The 13345-nt window shown below is 45.4% G+C and overlaps 1 protein-coding gene across 5 annotated transcripts in view; it reads left to right on the top strand.

Annotated features, from left to right (window-relative positions):
- epha3 (eph receptor A3) overlaps positions 1-13345 on the top strand; it is a 120335-nt gene that overhangs the window by 62480 nt on the left and 44510 nt on the right. For all 5 annotated transcript variants that reach the window (XM_086145554.1, XM_086145555.1, XM_086145556.1 and 2 more), the window contains exons 4-6: positions 2370-2525; positions 6307-6678; positions 12802-12926. In XM_086145554.1, coding sequence (XP_086001680.1) covers positions 2370-2525; positions 6307-6678; positions 12802-12926 — 653 coding nt within the window. The remainder of the gene's footprint in view (positions 1-2369; positions 2526-6306; positions 6679-12801; positions 12927-13345) is intronic.

Raw genomic sequence — 13345 nt, forward strand, 5'->3', positions numbered from 1 at the left:
ATGGGGCAGCTAGATGGAAGCAGCTACCTCCCCTTTGCGTCGCCCGAAGGCGAGGTGTTCCGTCGAAACCGATCACGGGATCAGACGTGGGAAAAGCCTGCAGCTTCAGCGGGTCAATTATCATCACTTTTTGTCCGTTTGGTTCGTGCCTCCCGGGAGTGTCTGCTGACTCGGCGGCGATGCCGACACCTCTTTTACCTGATGGGATGGAAATTCTGTCAGGTTTTATTTGGTGCGTTCTTGACAGGGGAGTGGTCTTTTTTTTTCTTTTTTTTTTTCGAGGGGGTTGTCAGCAAGTTCTGTGTTTGTCGATACCACGTAGGATCATACAGGGCCATGTTAAACTATTTACTCAAAAAATTTGTATGAGATTGAAGGACCTGAAGTATTTACTGGAGCAGCGGGACCTTGGCGCGCCAGTGTCAGTGATGGATATGGTAGCGGCGCTGGCATTTGCCGGGGAGTGTCGTCCACCCCTGGGATGTGTCAGGGCCGTTCTGCTGAGCCCACGAATTCCAAAGCTTCAACGCTGCGAGTCACTTTTAATCCCGCACGTGCGCGCGTTTGTGTGTGTGTGTGTGTGTGTGTGTGTGAGAACTTCCGCCAACTCACACATCAGCATCGAATGCATGTAAAAGTTTTAAATGATTTTCAGCCTGTTTTGATTTAGAGATGTGTTTTTAAAGCAATTCCTTCAGAGAATACTGATTTTTACAGGGCCGGCTTGGGACTGGCTCAATGATCCATCAATCTGAGATGCAAACGAGGACCTGGAACCTTTGAAGGAACTTTTTTGTGCACTGTGATTCTGTAGGAATTAAGAACTAGGGCATCAGCTCATAGAACATAGAACAGGAACTCATTTTATGTAGATGATTGGTGGAACACGGCCATTAGCAGATACTTCTTGCAAGACGTTATTTTGAAAGCTTGTAGTTACTGGTCAGATGTTTTCTTGCAACAGTAGACAGAAGAAAATTTTTCTGTCCTGCTACACCTCAGAGGGGTTTCCAGGGCCAGAAGAGGAACATCAACATGAGTGTGGGGTTAGCTAACGGCTAAGGGGTTTCTTAACCCGGTGAAGCAGTGCAGGGAGAAGATAAAAACACAAGAATCAGAATCAGAGAAAGTTTATTGGTCCCCGAGAGGCAATTGGAGGCCACAAAAAACCTAGAGCACATCCAATACCTATAAATATATAAAATGAAAATATAGTAATACAGGTAAAATAAAAAAGAATCTGCAAACAATGAAAAATAGCGTGAAGTTACTCCTACATCTGAAAATAAACTGTACATCTGTGTTAATGGCTGTACTGTGAAAGTGGCTCCTCAACCATCTGATAGTCCACGGTTATTGTTCCATGATGCTGTGGCAGCTCCCACCTCCATGGTGTCTGTGTCGTCCCCCTCCTCCTCTTCTTCTTTTTTGGCGGTTTGTTTTGGAGTGCGGAGCTGAAGGTGCAGATCGTCACGCTGGTCCCCGTTGCAATGCAGGGTTCCTCTGGAGTTCCTGGCACAAAATTCAAGCTTAGCGGCTAAAATCGCACATACATCACCCAATGCCTGCTCACCCTTTGTTACATTTTTATTTCATTTCCCATTAGAGTCACGTGCATAAATGTCTTTTTGTTACGAGTGCGTTGCTGCCAACGTGTGGCGCTGCTACATTTTACTGCGTGATGAATGGGAGCCTTTCATACGCCTCCATGTGCTCCGGTTGTAATTGTATAACACAACATGTTGCGCGGGTTTGATAAGGCGGTCGTGGGAGGGAAACAGATAAAAGTTGCCAAGGAAGTAATGAAAACTTTCTTTTTTCTTTTATCTAGAAGAAACAGAAAAGCATGCCCTCCCCTTGAACTCTTTTTCCCAATGCAAACTCTCTAACGCACACACTCACACGCACACGCACACGCACACACACACGCGCGCACGATATGCATGCGCGCAGGTGAAATGGCACCCTCGTCATGCAAATCGCCACCCATTTGCGGCGAGTAGGAGTTAAAAGTGCCGAGAGCGGATTTAATTCCGGGGATATTTATAAAAAGGAAAAAAAGAAGAGCCCCTTTTATCTGAGGTGATAATTTGAATTATTCATATTGTGCCCTCTGATGTATAATGAGAGAAATATTGTTTTTTTTTTTCTCTCTCTCTCACAAAGAGTCAGTGGTCTTCTTTTACATGACGGCGAGCCTTCTCGTCACCTTCCTGTGTGTGTGTGTGTGAATATGATCGCATTAAACACACCTCATTGTGTAATTCTTCATGTCAAACGCGCTCCGCGGGGAAAATGTATATGAGATGGCTGTTTACTCGCTCGCCCGGCGGCTCACTCATCCCTCCCTCCTTGTCTTTTGTCTCCAGTGTGCCGGGTGGGCTTCTACAAGTCGACGCTGGGAAACACGGAGTGCTTCAAGTGTCCGCCGCACAGCTTCGCTCCCCACGAAGGCCTTCTGCAGTGCGGCTGCGAGAAAAACTACTTCCGCGCCGAGGGAGACCCCGTGTCCATGGCCTGCACCCGTGAGTGTGCTCGAGCAGCGCCGTAAATCTCATCAGGGGTTACGGGAATCCTGACGGGTTCCTCCCAGGAAATCGCTGCTAGTTTTCATAAAGGGGATGTCACCGGAGGAACGGTGGGATCCAGCATGTGGGAGTATTCAACCTCAAAAGGCTATAAAGAGTGCCGTCTTAAACGAACGGCTGCGGATTCTCCAGTAATTTATCCGTCAGTGAGAATCGGTGCTCCTCTTTACGCCGTATGTTTGCAAGGGATTTGAACTACCTATAATGCAATGGGTTGGGAGGCAGAAGCCGAACTGGAATTTGAATGCTAATTTCACTGGAGTAAGGAAACCCACTGGAAGGTCAATCACTGTGAGGGAATGAACATTCATTCATTCATTCATTCATTCATCATATATACGGCTTATCCTGCAGTCAGGGTTTTAGCCGGGGTTGGAGCTTATCCCTGGTATCCTCGGACGACAGGAGGGGTCTATGACTGGGCTGCGTATAGACACACAACCGTTCATCCTCTCATTCCCATGTTATAGTCAACATTCACCCTCTCATCCACACACCATGTAGAAGGATACAACCATCCACCTGCTCATTAATATGTCATATAGAGTAAACATTCACCCTCTCATTCTTCTAAGTTACAGGCATTCAACCATTCACTCTTTCATCCACATGGCACATAGAGCCAACATCCACCCTCTCATTCACATGTCATATGCAGGCATCATTCACCCTCTCATTCAAACGTCATATCGAAGGATACATCTATTGACCCTCTCATCCATTTGGAGACAAGGTTTTCACCCACACACTCTTGTTAGATACAGGCATGTAACCATTCACTCTTTCATCCACATCATATGGAGACAACATTCACCCTCTCATTCACATGTCATATGGAGATAACCATTAATCCTTTCATTCTTGTCATAGGGAGACACAACAACATGAACTCTCTCATTCTTGTCATAGGGAGAGATACAGGCATTCACCCTCTCATCACATGTCATAGAGGTAACATCCACCCTGTCATTCAAACGTCATATAGAAGGATAACACTATTTATCCTCTCCTCATGGATTTGGAGACAAGATTTTCACCCTCTCATTCTAGTCAGATACAGGCATGCAACCATTCACGTGTCATGTAGAGACAGGAATTCACCCTCTCATTCACATGTCATATAGATGCATAATTCACTCTCTTGTTCAAACATTCTATATAGTTAACATTCACATGACAACATTCACCCTCTCATTCTTGTTATGTAGAAATGTACAACCATTCACCCTCTCATTTATAAATCATATAGAGATATTCAACTATTTTCATTCACACATCTGGACAATCCAGGGTGTCTGGTGAACCTCCTGCATGTGTTTGGACTGTGGGAGGAAATCCCTGAGGAAGCCCACGCAGACACAAGGGGAACGTGGAGACTCCTCACAGAAAAGGAACCCAACCAGGGACTTTCTCACTGTGAGGTGGAAGCGCTAACCACTGCGCCTCCGCAAGGCGCTTCAGTTGACATGAAATAAAAAGTTTCCTTCTTTGCAATAAAACTGTACTTTTTGGGAAATATGTTAAAATAAACCTCAAAAAATATATAAAATCTAAATCAAAAGAAGCATTTTTAAATCCCCATAATCTCCTTTCATATTTTCTCCTCATTTAAAGGTCACTAAAACCTTGGCTTTCTTCTGCTCTTTTTTTCTCTCTCTTTGAGATTCACATTGTTCCGACGCCAATGAATTGCAGCTGTAAGTCGTCCGAAATGTGTCCCCCCCCCAACCCAAGCTGTAAATCATCACATTCCCAGAATTCGTATCGGGGCTCCACCCTCGAGCGTAGGAGCTTCTTCCACAAAGGGGAAGCAGGTTTTCCATACGGGGGGAGCGGCGTTTCAATGGACGCCGGTCGGAACGTCGGCGTTATCCTGACACGATCTTGTCACGTTGGCAAATTTCACCTCGGCGGAACAGATCGGGCGATAAAAGCCCCGACCAATGAAAAGACGGGACCGAACGAGAAGATCGCAGCAATGATTACCTCAGGAGAGGAGACCGGACGATAGAGGGTGTTCGGAAGCTCTCGCACAGACACGTCTCCTCAAAGCTTGAATAGTTGTCGAAGAACCCCGAGACTTTAGACCGTTATTACATCCTCTGATGCAACACGTCAGGAGAAGGTCATGATGACCTTCCACCCCAAGAGAACCTTTTCCGATGGATGTCGCACGCCAAACGCACGGTTTCCTTTTTATAAATAAATTTCAGGGGATTTGCTGAGAAATTGGAAACAGGGTTTTTCCTGTCCTGCTGTCAAATCTCCTCGGAGGATCGAGGGTGACATTTCGGCTGCTTATCAGATATTTGCTTAATCTGCTTGTTATCTTAATCACATTTAACTTTGATCGGCTCATCGACTTCTCTACGCCTGATAAATGCTTTCATAAAATGTTTCCGTGTTTAAATACCTACGGGCGAACGGGGTTAGCTGTATGTCTCTATAACATCTGTGAATGAGAGGGTGAATGTCTGCATGCCTCTTAATAATGAGTGATGAAAGAGTGAATGGTTGCATGCTTTAATATGATGACAGGGTGAACAGTTGTATGTCCGGATATAGCGTGAATGAGGGGGTGAATAGCTGCATGTCTCTACATAACATGTGAATGAGAGGGTGAATGGTTGCAGTCCCCATGTGATGAGAAACAGCAGGGTGAATGGTTGTATGTCCCTCTATAACATTTAAATGAGAGGGTGAATAGTTTTGACTCTATATGAATGGGTATGTCTTGACATAACATGTGAATGAGGGAGTGGATGGTTGTATGTCTCTGAATAATGAGTGATGAAAGAGTGAATGGTTGCATGTCTCTATATAATGACTAATGACACGGTGAACGGTTGTATGCTCCTATATCATGTGAATGAGAGGGTGAATGGTTGTATGTCTCTCTATGATCTGTGAATGAGAGGGTGAATGATTTTGTGTCTCGATTTGACGAGTAATGCAAGATTAATGGTTGTATGCCCCTGCCTGTGTCCCTGTCACTGGTCCAGGGTGAACCCCACCTCTCGTCCAATGACAGGTGGTAGAGGCTGCAGCCCCCCACGACCCCGAACTGCAGGATAAGCAGAATAGATGATGAATGTATTGTATTTCATTCATTCATTCATTTAGCATGCTTTTTCCCCTGCAAACTGATAATGTGCATACAAGCTGGCCGACTAGAAGCACTAAACATTGGACATCATCTCTTCTGGATTTAAACATTAGAAATATGACTATGAATTGGGGCGACTCAGCATCACAATCCACATCCAAACAATTCTCGTTGCTAAATGTTCATCGGCCTGCAGCGATTGGTTGGATTTCACGTCACAGTATCTGTTTAACATTCACTCAGACGTCAACTGAGAAGTCCTTAGGCATCACGCCTGTGAGTGAAGACATGTCAGACATCTTCCAGCGTGCTCTCCATCCTCCCCAACAGCCAGCAGACAACCTTAGGCATGATCTTCTACTCACGTGCTATCTTCACATTTGGAATAAATGCAATTAGAAGATGTGGAACTATCCGGGGACCGGTTTATTTAAGATAAAAATAGTTTTATTCCATTTATCTTATGATTACATTTATGTGTGTGTTAAATATATATAAATATATTTATATATTTTGCTCTTTAAACCACTTAAAACAAGCAAACAAAGCACCATCAAGGGTTTGGTCCAACATTGTTTCACCTTTTGTGACCTTCATCTTCTCTTCTCCCAGGCCCTCCCTCAGCGCCGCGAAATGTTATCTCCTCCATCAATGAGACCTCGGTTATCCTGGAGTGGACCTGGCCAGAGGATAGCGGCGGGCGCAGGGACGTCACCTTCAACGTCCTCTGCAAGCGTTGCCGTGGCGGGGCTGCGAACGTCAACATCAGCGGCGGCGGTGGCGGCGGCCAGCGTTGCGAGCCTTGCCGGAGCAACGTGCGCTTCCTGCCGAGATCCACCGGCCTGTATAACACAACGGTGACGGTGGGCGACCTGCTGGCCCACACCAACTACACGTTTGAGATCGAGGCGCAGAACGGCGTTTCATCGATGGCACCCAAGATGAGGCAGTACGCAGCCGTCACCATCACCACCAACCAAGCCGGTGAGACTTGATTTTACTACTTTGGCGCCGAATCCCAACAAAGGTTTCTGAACATGTCATCGGAGGTTCTCAGTCATCCAGGTCACGGCGAAGTCACCTCTTTTTGCCTCTCAGATGAGGGTGACAAAATTCAAGTCAAGTTTACACGACAAGAAGAGTTGTCTGATGACACGTTCCATGCTTAATAGGTCTGGCCCACGCTCTTTTAAATGATCTGCAGATACCCAACATTCCCCCATGAGCAAGCACTCGGAGACAGTTGCGAGGAAAAACCATGCTGGGATTGGGGACAGATCCTGGCTAAGCGCTGGCGGCCTTCTGCCTCAACCCATGGAGTGCAGAGAAACTGACCTCGTATCTCAGCCGTAGTGAGAGTAGATGCACTCAGTCTACAAATGCAAACCACTTGAAATTCAATTTTCCAAGTAAACGTGCCTCGAAGCAGAACGGTCCGGTCACCCAGTCCCTGGACTGCCTTTCACCTAAAACCCTGACAATGACTTTTAATGGCATCTATTTATTTGGCGCCTTAATGATACTCAAAGTGCCTTCCAATTTGTCGAATCCACCCTTTCAAAATCTCATCGAACGCGCAATGACGGATGCTTGATGCTGACAGTTCCCGCAGAGCCCAGCCTCGTACCCCGTCTAACTAGATGGGCGCATTACCCGCGACTGACCGACAAAATGTCCCAATTAGGCTGCTTTAGAGAAAATAAACAGTCACGGAAACCTTTAGAAATCTAAAAATACCACATAGCAGTGGCTCCTCCTGTTAAGAGCCCCAGAGAAAGACCTTCTTCTTCTTCTCGGGGACAGCTGGCTCGACTCTCCGTCACGAGGTCCTTCCCAGATTGTCAAGTAATCCGTCTGAGCATCTACTGTATGCGTCCAGACAGAATTAATAATGCATTTCGTGGCGGAGACGACACGCAGGTCGACAGCTGTCACGCTAATGAATCACACACACACACAGCCACATATATATCTATAAATAGATATATCATGTCCAGCGTTGACCTACTATAAGTTCAGCAGGCTGTTATCACCCACTATATGGAGAGCAGGTAAAGGAAGCTGCTGTTGCAATGAGTCATGTCTATAACAGTGAAATAGTGAGGCATCATCCGTAACCGTGACGACAACAGCCCATTGAATGTCCTGATAACAATCGTACCGTTTGAATAATCAGAGAGATCATTCATTTGAGTGCTTCCCCTCCCTTGTGTTGTCACAGCTGGGCTATTTTTTGAGATATCTCAGAATCCGTCTTGTGTAAACGGCCGATGGGGGGAGACAATCGAACACAGAAGCCTTCGCTAGTCGTCGCTTTTAATTTTTTGGAGAATAGCGACATGAAACACAAACAGAGAGTTACAGTTTGTTCACATATCTGACATGGATACAGATACGATGACTCGCTGAATCCCCCTTTAGCCACAAAAGATTACCATCGCAACCAGTCTGTGCGTCGCTTTTTCTACAGGCCTGGAAGCGAAACCTACAAAACATTCATTCATTCATTCATATCACGAGAAATTGAGATTAAACTCCTTTATGTCGTCCTTGACCTAAGCTGTTTCACGGTTACGTTGACGGATGAATACGGTACGTCGTCACGCTGCACGGCATGGGAAAAAACGGCTATGTTTACATTCGCCGGATGTACTTTTGTTTTCGATGTTTTTTTGGAAACCTTTTGCCCTTCATCTTGAATCACACGTTGGCTAGACTCTTCTGGCGGCAGAGCGTGGAAGAAAAAGAAAGCATCTCCATGGAAGCAAAATTAGATGTAATGAAACATCTCTCCAGACGCCGCTGTGTTTGCGTAGCCGAGTAACATGGGTACTTATGTCCAGTACTGCGTGTCTAACACGGGCTGTATCATCTTTTAGGTGCTTGTGTGCAGCACATATGGAATAGCTTGATTGGAATAGCTCATTTACATGTCCATGGTGACGCACAACAATGCTAGATGATACAACCACGTCCACCATCCCGTAATATGCACCCACATATGAGCCGCCTAAGAACCATCCCAGACTGCAGCTGCACGCTACATCAGCCGTGAGACTCTACGACAGGAATGTCAAACTCATTTTCATCGAGGGCCAAATTAGCATAATGGTTCCTCTCAAAGGGCCACATGTAACAGAAAGAGTATAAATGTAACTAAAAGTAACCAGATGTAATGTAAAATAAATTTAACTGACTTAATGGTAAATAACTCTGAATTTATTACTCAATCAAATTCAAAACGTTACATGTGCATTTGCATAAAAAAAAAAAAAAAAAAAAACGGTTACTAGTTGCTCAATTACAACATGAATCCTTTTATATTGTCAGGTTAAGAAACCAACATTACTCCATCAATCAATGATCAAACTATCCAGGTGAATAAAGGAAAATATCAGTTGATATCAATATGATGTTTTTCTGGAAGGCTAATTTTGGCATACATGGGTCCGTGTTTGGTGTCGCACTCAAAATGCTGATGCAGATTGTCCTCTTTGACAACCGACTCTGCCTCATAGCATAAAAGAAATACATTTTTTTTTTCTTGAAGCACAAACATGTATTTGCCTTCCCATCTTTCTTGAAACAGCCTTCCATCTGCATCAACCTTCTCTTCCTGGACATTTAGGGATCATTTATATTTCTCAATTCCACTTATTCAAAATTGCATTGATGTGGATACACTGTGATCTAATGGATTAATCTAACTTTGCGGCTGACATGATCGGCATGAATTGTGGGAAATGTAGGTTATGGTCAACGCATGTGTTTGACTTATTTATTTTAAGACAATCAGACCTAAATGACATTTTTGCGGGCCACATAAAATAATATAGCGGGCCACATTTGGCCCGTGGACCTTGAGTTTGACACATGTGCTTTACGAGGATAAGGTATGTCTCTACACACACTCCGACCCTCTTGTCACTCTTCGACGCACACACACGCCCGCTCACAAACACGCTGCAGCTGTTAAAAGATTTCCCCGACTCTAAGCAGTGTGTCCTGTCCATCTGATAGCTTTCCTCCTCTCACCTCATCCATACCACGACCATTGTTACAGTTATGGTAAGAGGAGAGTGCCTCCCCTCCACATCTGAGGGAATGCGATCTCATTTTGGACCCGGACTAGAAAACTGGAGCGGAACTCGGCGGAACGGCTTTGTCAGAATGAAACACACTCACTTAATTTTATACACATGGAAGGAGAAACACCACCTGCTTACTAGTCTCGGGACGGGAGGAACGGTGACCGCATCCAGGGTTGCCGGTTCAGGCTGATGATTTCCCGCCCGTTCACCTCATCAGGCCCGGATCTCACAATGTGTCAGAAACCGATGGAAAACCTCGGAGCCATTAGCCACATGAACGGCGCCGGAGGATACAATGTGAATTAAATGGGGTCTGGGAAGCCTCGGGGGGCGGTGCAGGCAGAAAAACCAAATACGTAAAGTATAAAATGTACCCTTGGAGTAAAAACATAAATACATAAATACACTCCCTCACTGCCATGAAGCAGGGAACACTGAAGACAGCCTCAATAAATGTAGGCCAAAATAAAAACAGCAAAATGCATTAAAAAAATATGCAAAAATGTAAACCAAAAAAAAGTTTGCCCAGACGTATGAGGGGGAGGATGAATGGTTGCACGTCTGCAGGTCATGGTGAATCCTTGAAGAAATTCAATTCCAGTTGCCAAAACAAGAAGATTTTGACAAGCGGAATGGCTGCATATTTCTATATGTATCCCAGTGATTGGCCGGTCCAAGGTGAACCCCACCTCCCCCAGAACGTTGACTGCAGGATAGGGGGTATAGGTGAATGAATGAATGAATGAATCCATCCATCCATCCATCCATCATCTGCCGCTTATCCTGCGCTGAGAGTCGCGGGGGATGCTGAAGCCTATCCAAGCTGTCATCGAGCAAGAGGCGGGGTTAACCTTGACTGGTCGCCAGTCAATCGCAGGGCCACATATATAGACAAACAACCATTCACTCACTCAATTATTTGGGTGATGTCCCCAATTTCCCAATTTTTCCAATTAACCTGCATGCGTTTGAACTGTGGGAGGAAATTGAAGATCCCGGAGGAACCCCACGCAGACACGGGGAGAACATGCAAACTCCACACAGAAACGTCCACTTGAACCAGGGTCCTTCTTGCCGCGAGGTCAAAGCGCTAACCACTGCAGAATGAATATATATCTATGATGATCACATTTCACAGTTCTTCTAGTCATGTCAATCAGGTATTCGTCACACCACCCCCACCTCCAACCCCTGCACAATTTAAAATAATGAGCACTGATGTCATAAATGATATAAGTGTTCTAAACCTCATCTAGGTAAGGTGTTAGCTCACAATGTTAGCTACCTGAACCAGCTACTTTCATACCTGCAGCTCAGATATCTCTGTGCAGTCATGAATCCAGGATAAAGCTGTGCTTTGGCCGGTGGACAAAAAAATACAAATTATAGCCACTTACATAATCTACAAATGCAGAGTGGAAAACTCCTGTGTGTGTGTGTGTGTGTGTAACAATACAGCAGGGGTTTTGTTGATGAAGTGGAACTGAGAGATGGTGATTTGATGGCGGCAATTGTAAAATTACCCATCTTTTGTATTTGGACTAATATATGCCTCCGCCCCCCCGGGGTCCTCTGGTTCCTGCAGCGTCCGTTCATTAAGTTCCGCCACCGCGAACTGAAATCAACTCACCGGAAGCACAAATAGATTTGTTTTCACAACTACACCCTCCTAAATCACAGATTAATGACGCTGCGGGCCGACTTTCGGGGCCATTATTGTCCCAGCGTGGCGTATCGGTTGTACCCCCCCCTTAATCGGACACTGACGGCAAACTAAAAGGTGTGGCGGCCGTGCATGCGAGCCGTTAGAGCGGGAGGGTGAGGTATGGAGATGGGAAAGTCGGAGGAGAGGAGCTCGAAGCTGCCTCTGAGCAGCCCCGATCCACTCAATCATTCCTACTATAAACCGCCCGGCCAATAAAAAGCACTGACTTACCTCGGTATCAGAACCAGAGGGACAGCGGGGGTTGAGGGGGAGCAGTTTCTCCACATGTGGATTCATTACAGCTGAAAAAACAACTTCCCGCGGAAATGCACACCAGCGCGGGGAACAACAGGGACGCCCTGGCGCAGACACAGCGTGCCGTGCACGGCCACGGTCGACCCCGGCTCGCAGACAAACATGTTTTTTCCTGCGGTCTAATCGAATTAAAAGTGGACGCGGTCATTAAAGAGCAGGAAAGAGAGATGGGAGTGAGGAACTGGGGAGGGTGCCGGGTTCGGAGGATTTCAGGGATGGGCTGGATGACCAGGAGAGGACCACGGGAGGTGGTGGAGGACTGGGCCAAAGGGAACAGCCTACTTGGGGATAACAAAGCGATATAATCGCATTAATTTAATATATTCAATGATTCAGTCCTTATACTCCCCTTATATGTGAGGGGTTGCTGCAGCTCTGTCTGGCGAGATATACAAATGTTTACCCTGTCATTCACATGTCATTTTGATACATCTGACAATTCACTCTCTCGTTTGTATTTTATCGAGAGAAATACAACCTTTCACTCAAACAGTCACAAATCACATGAAGACACAACGTTCACCCTCTCATTCACACACCATTCACCCTGTCATTTACAATTTAGATTCGCCAATGAAACTCATGCATGTTTTTGGACTGTGGCAGGAAATAAGAGTAATAATCGTAATCAACATAAATTGGGCAAGTGGAAGTTTTGATGCCAAAACGTTTAAAATTAGTGTTTGAAAATCTCAAGGTCAGGCCTTGCAGGTATCATGCACACACATACACAGACACACGCACAGACACACACACAGTCTCTCTGGCAGTCTGTATTTGTGTGTTTTTGAGATTTGATACATGGTGTAAATGAGCTCATACTGCCACAGATCCGGAGCGGCGGCCCTCTAATGTGGTCCAGTGGGCAGCAAAACGAATTAGTCCAACAGGAACCGTAGACAATAACAGGGATGCAACGCTGGAAACTGAACTTCCACTGAACCGGACCGTGAAGGAACTCACCCTCGCTGTGCTTGTCTGTGTCTCCCCACCCAGCTCCCTCGCCGGTGTCTGTCGTCAAGAAGGACAAAACCTCCCCGAACAGCTTCTCGCTGTCCTGGCAGGAGCCGGAGAGGCCCAATGGCATCATCCTGGATTATGAGATCAAATACTATGAAAAGGTTGGTGCAGACACGTCGCATCCTTGACCTCCAGTAGAATATCAAGAATCAAGAAGAATCAGAGATTTTTAATTGTCATTGTGCGGGCACAGTGAAATTTTGTAATGAGAGCATGTACAGAATTGAAAAAAAAAAAAAACAACAAAAAAATGAAAGAAAGAAAATTAAATAAATAAGTAGCTAAATAAACAAATAAATAAATAAATAGCTAGAAAAGAATCACACCACATTATGGCATGACTACTGGATATTCTGCGGGTTTTGGAACTGTTTTGTCAAAGAAAAGAATGCTTGTTGATGTTATGAAAAGGCCGGCAGGCAGAATAGGAAATATTTCCAGCTCTCTGATTCCAGAATTCTCTTTTTCCGTTATCCCGAATCACTTTCTTGCCTCGTCGCATTTTCCCATGCATTGTTAT

This window comes from Fistularia commersonii, chromosome 4, assembly GCF_037954325.1.
Source record: "Fistularia commersonii isolate RoL2024-O1a breed Wild chromosome 4, RoL_Fcom_v1.0, whole genome shotgun sequence".
Lineage (NCBI taxonomy): Eukaryota > Metazoa > Chordata > Actinopteri > Syngnathiformes > Fistulariidae > Fistularia > Fistularia commersonii.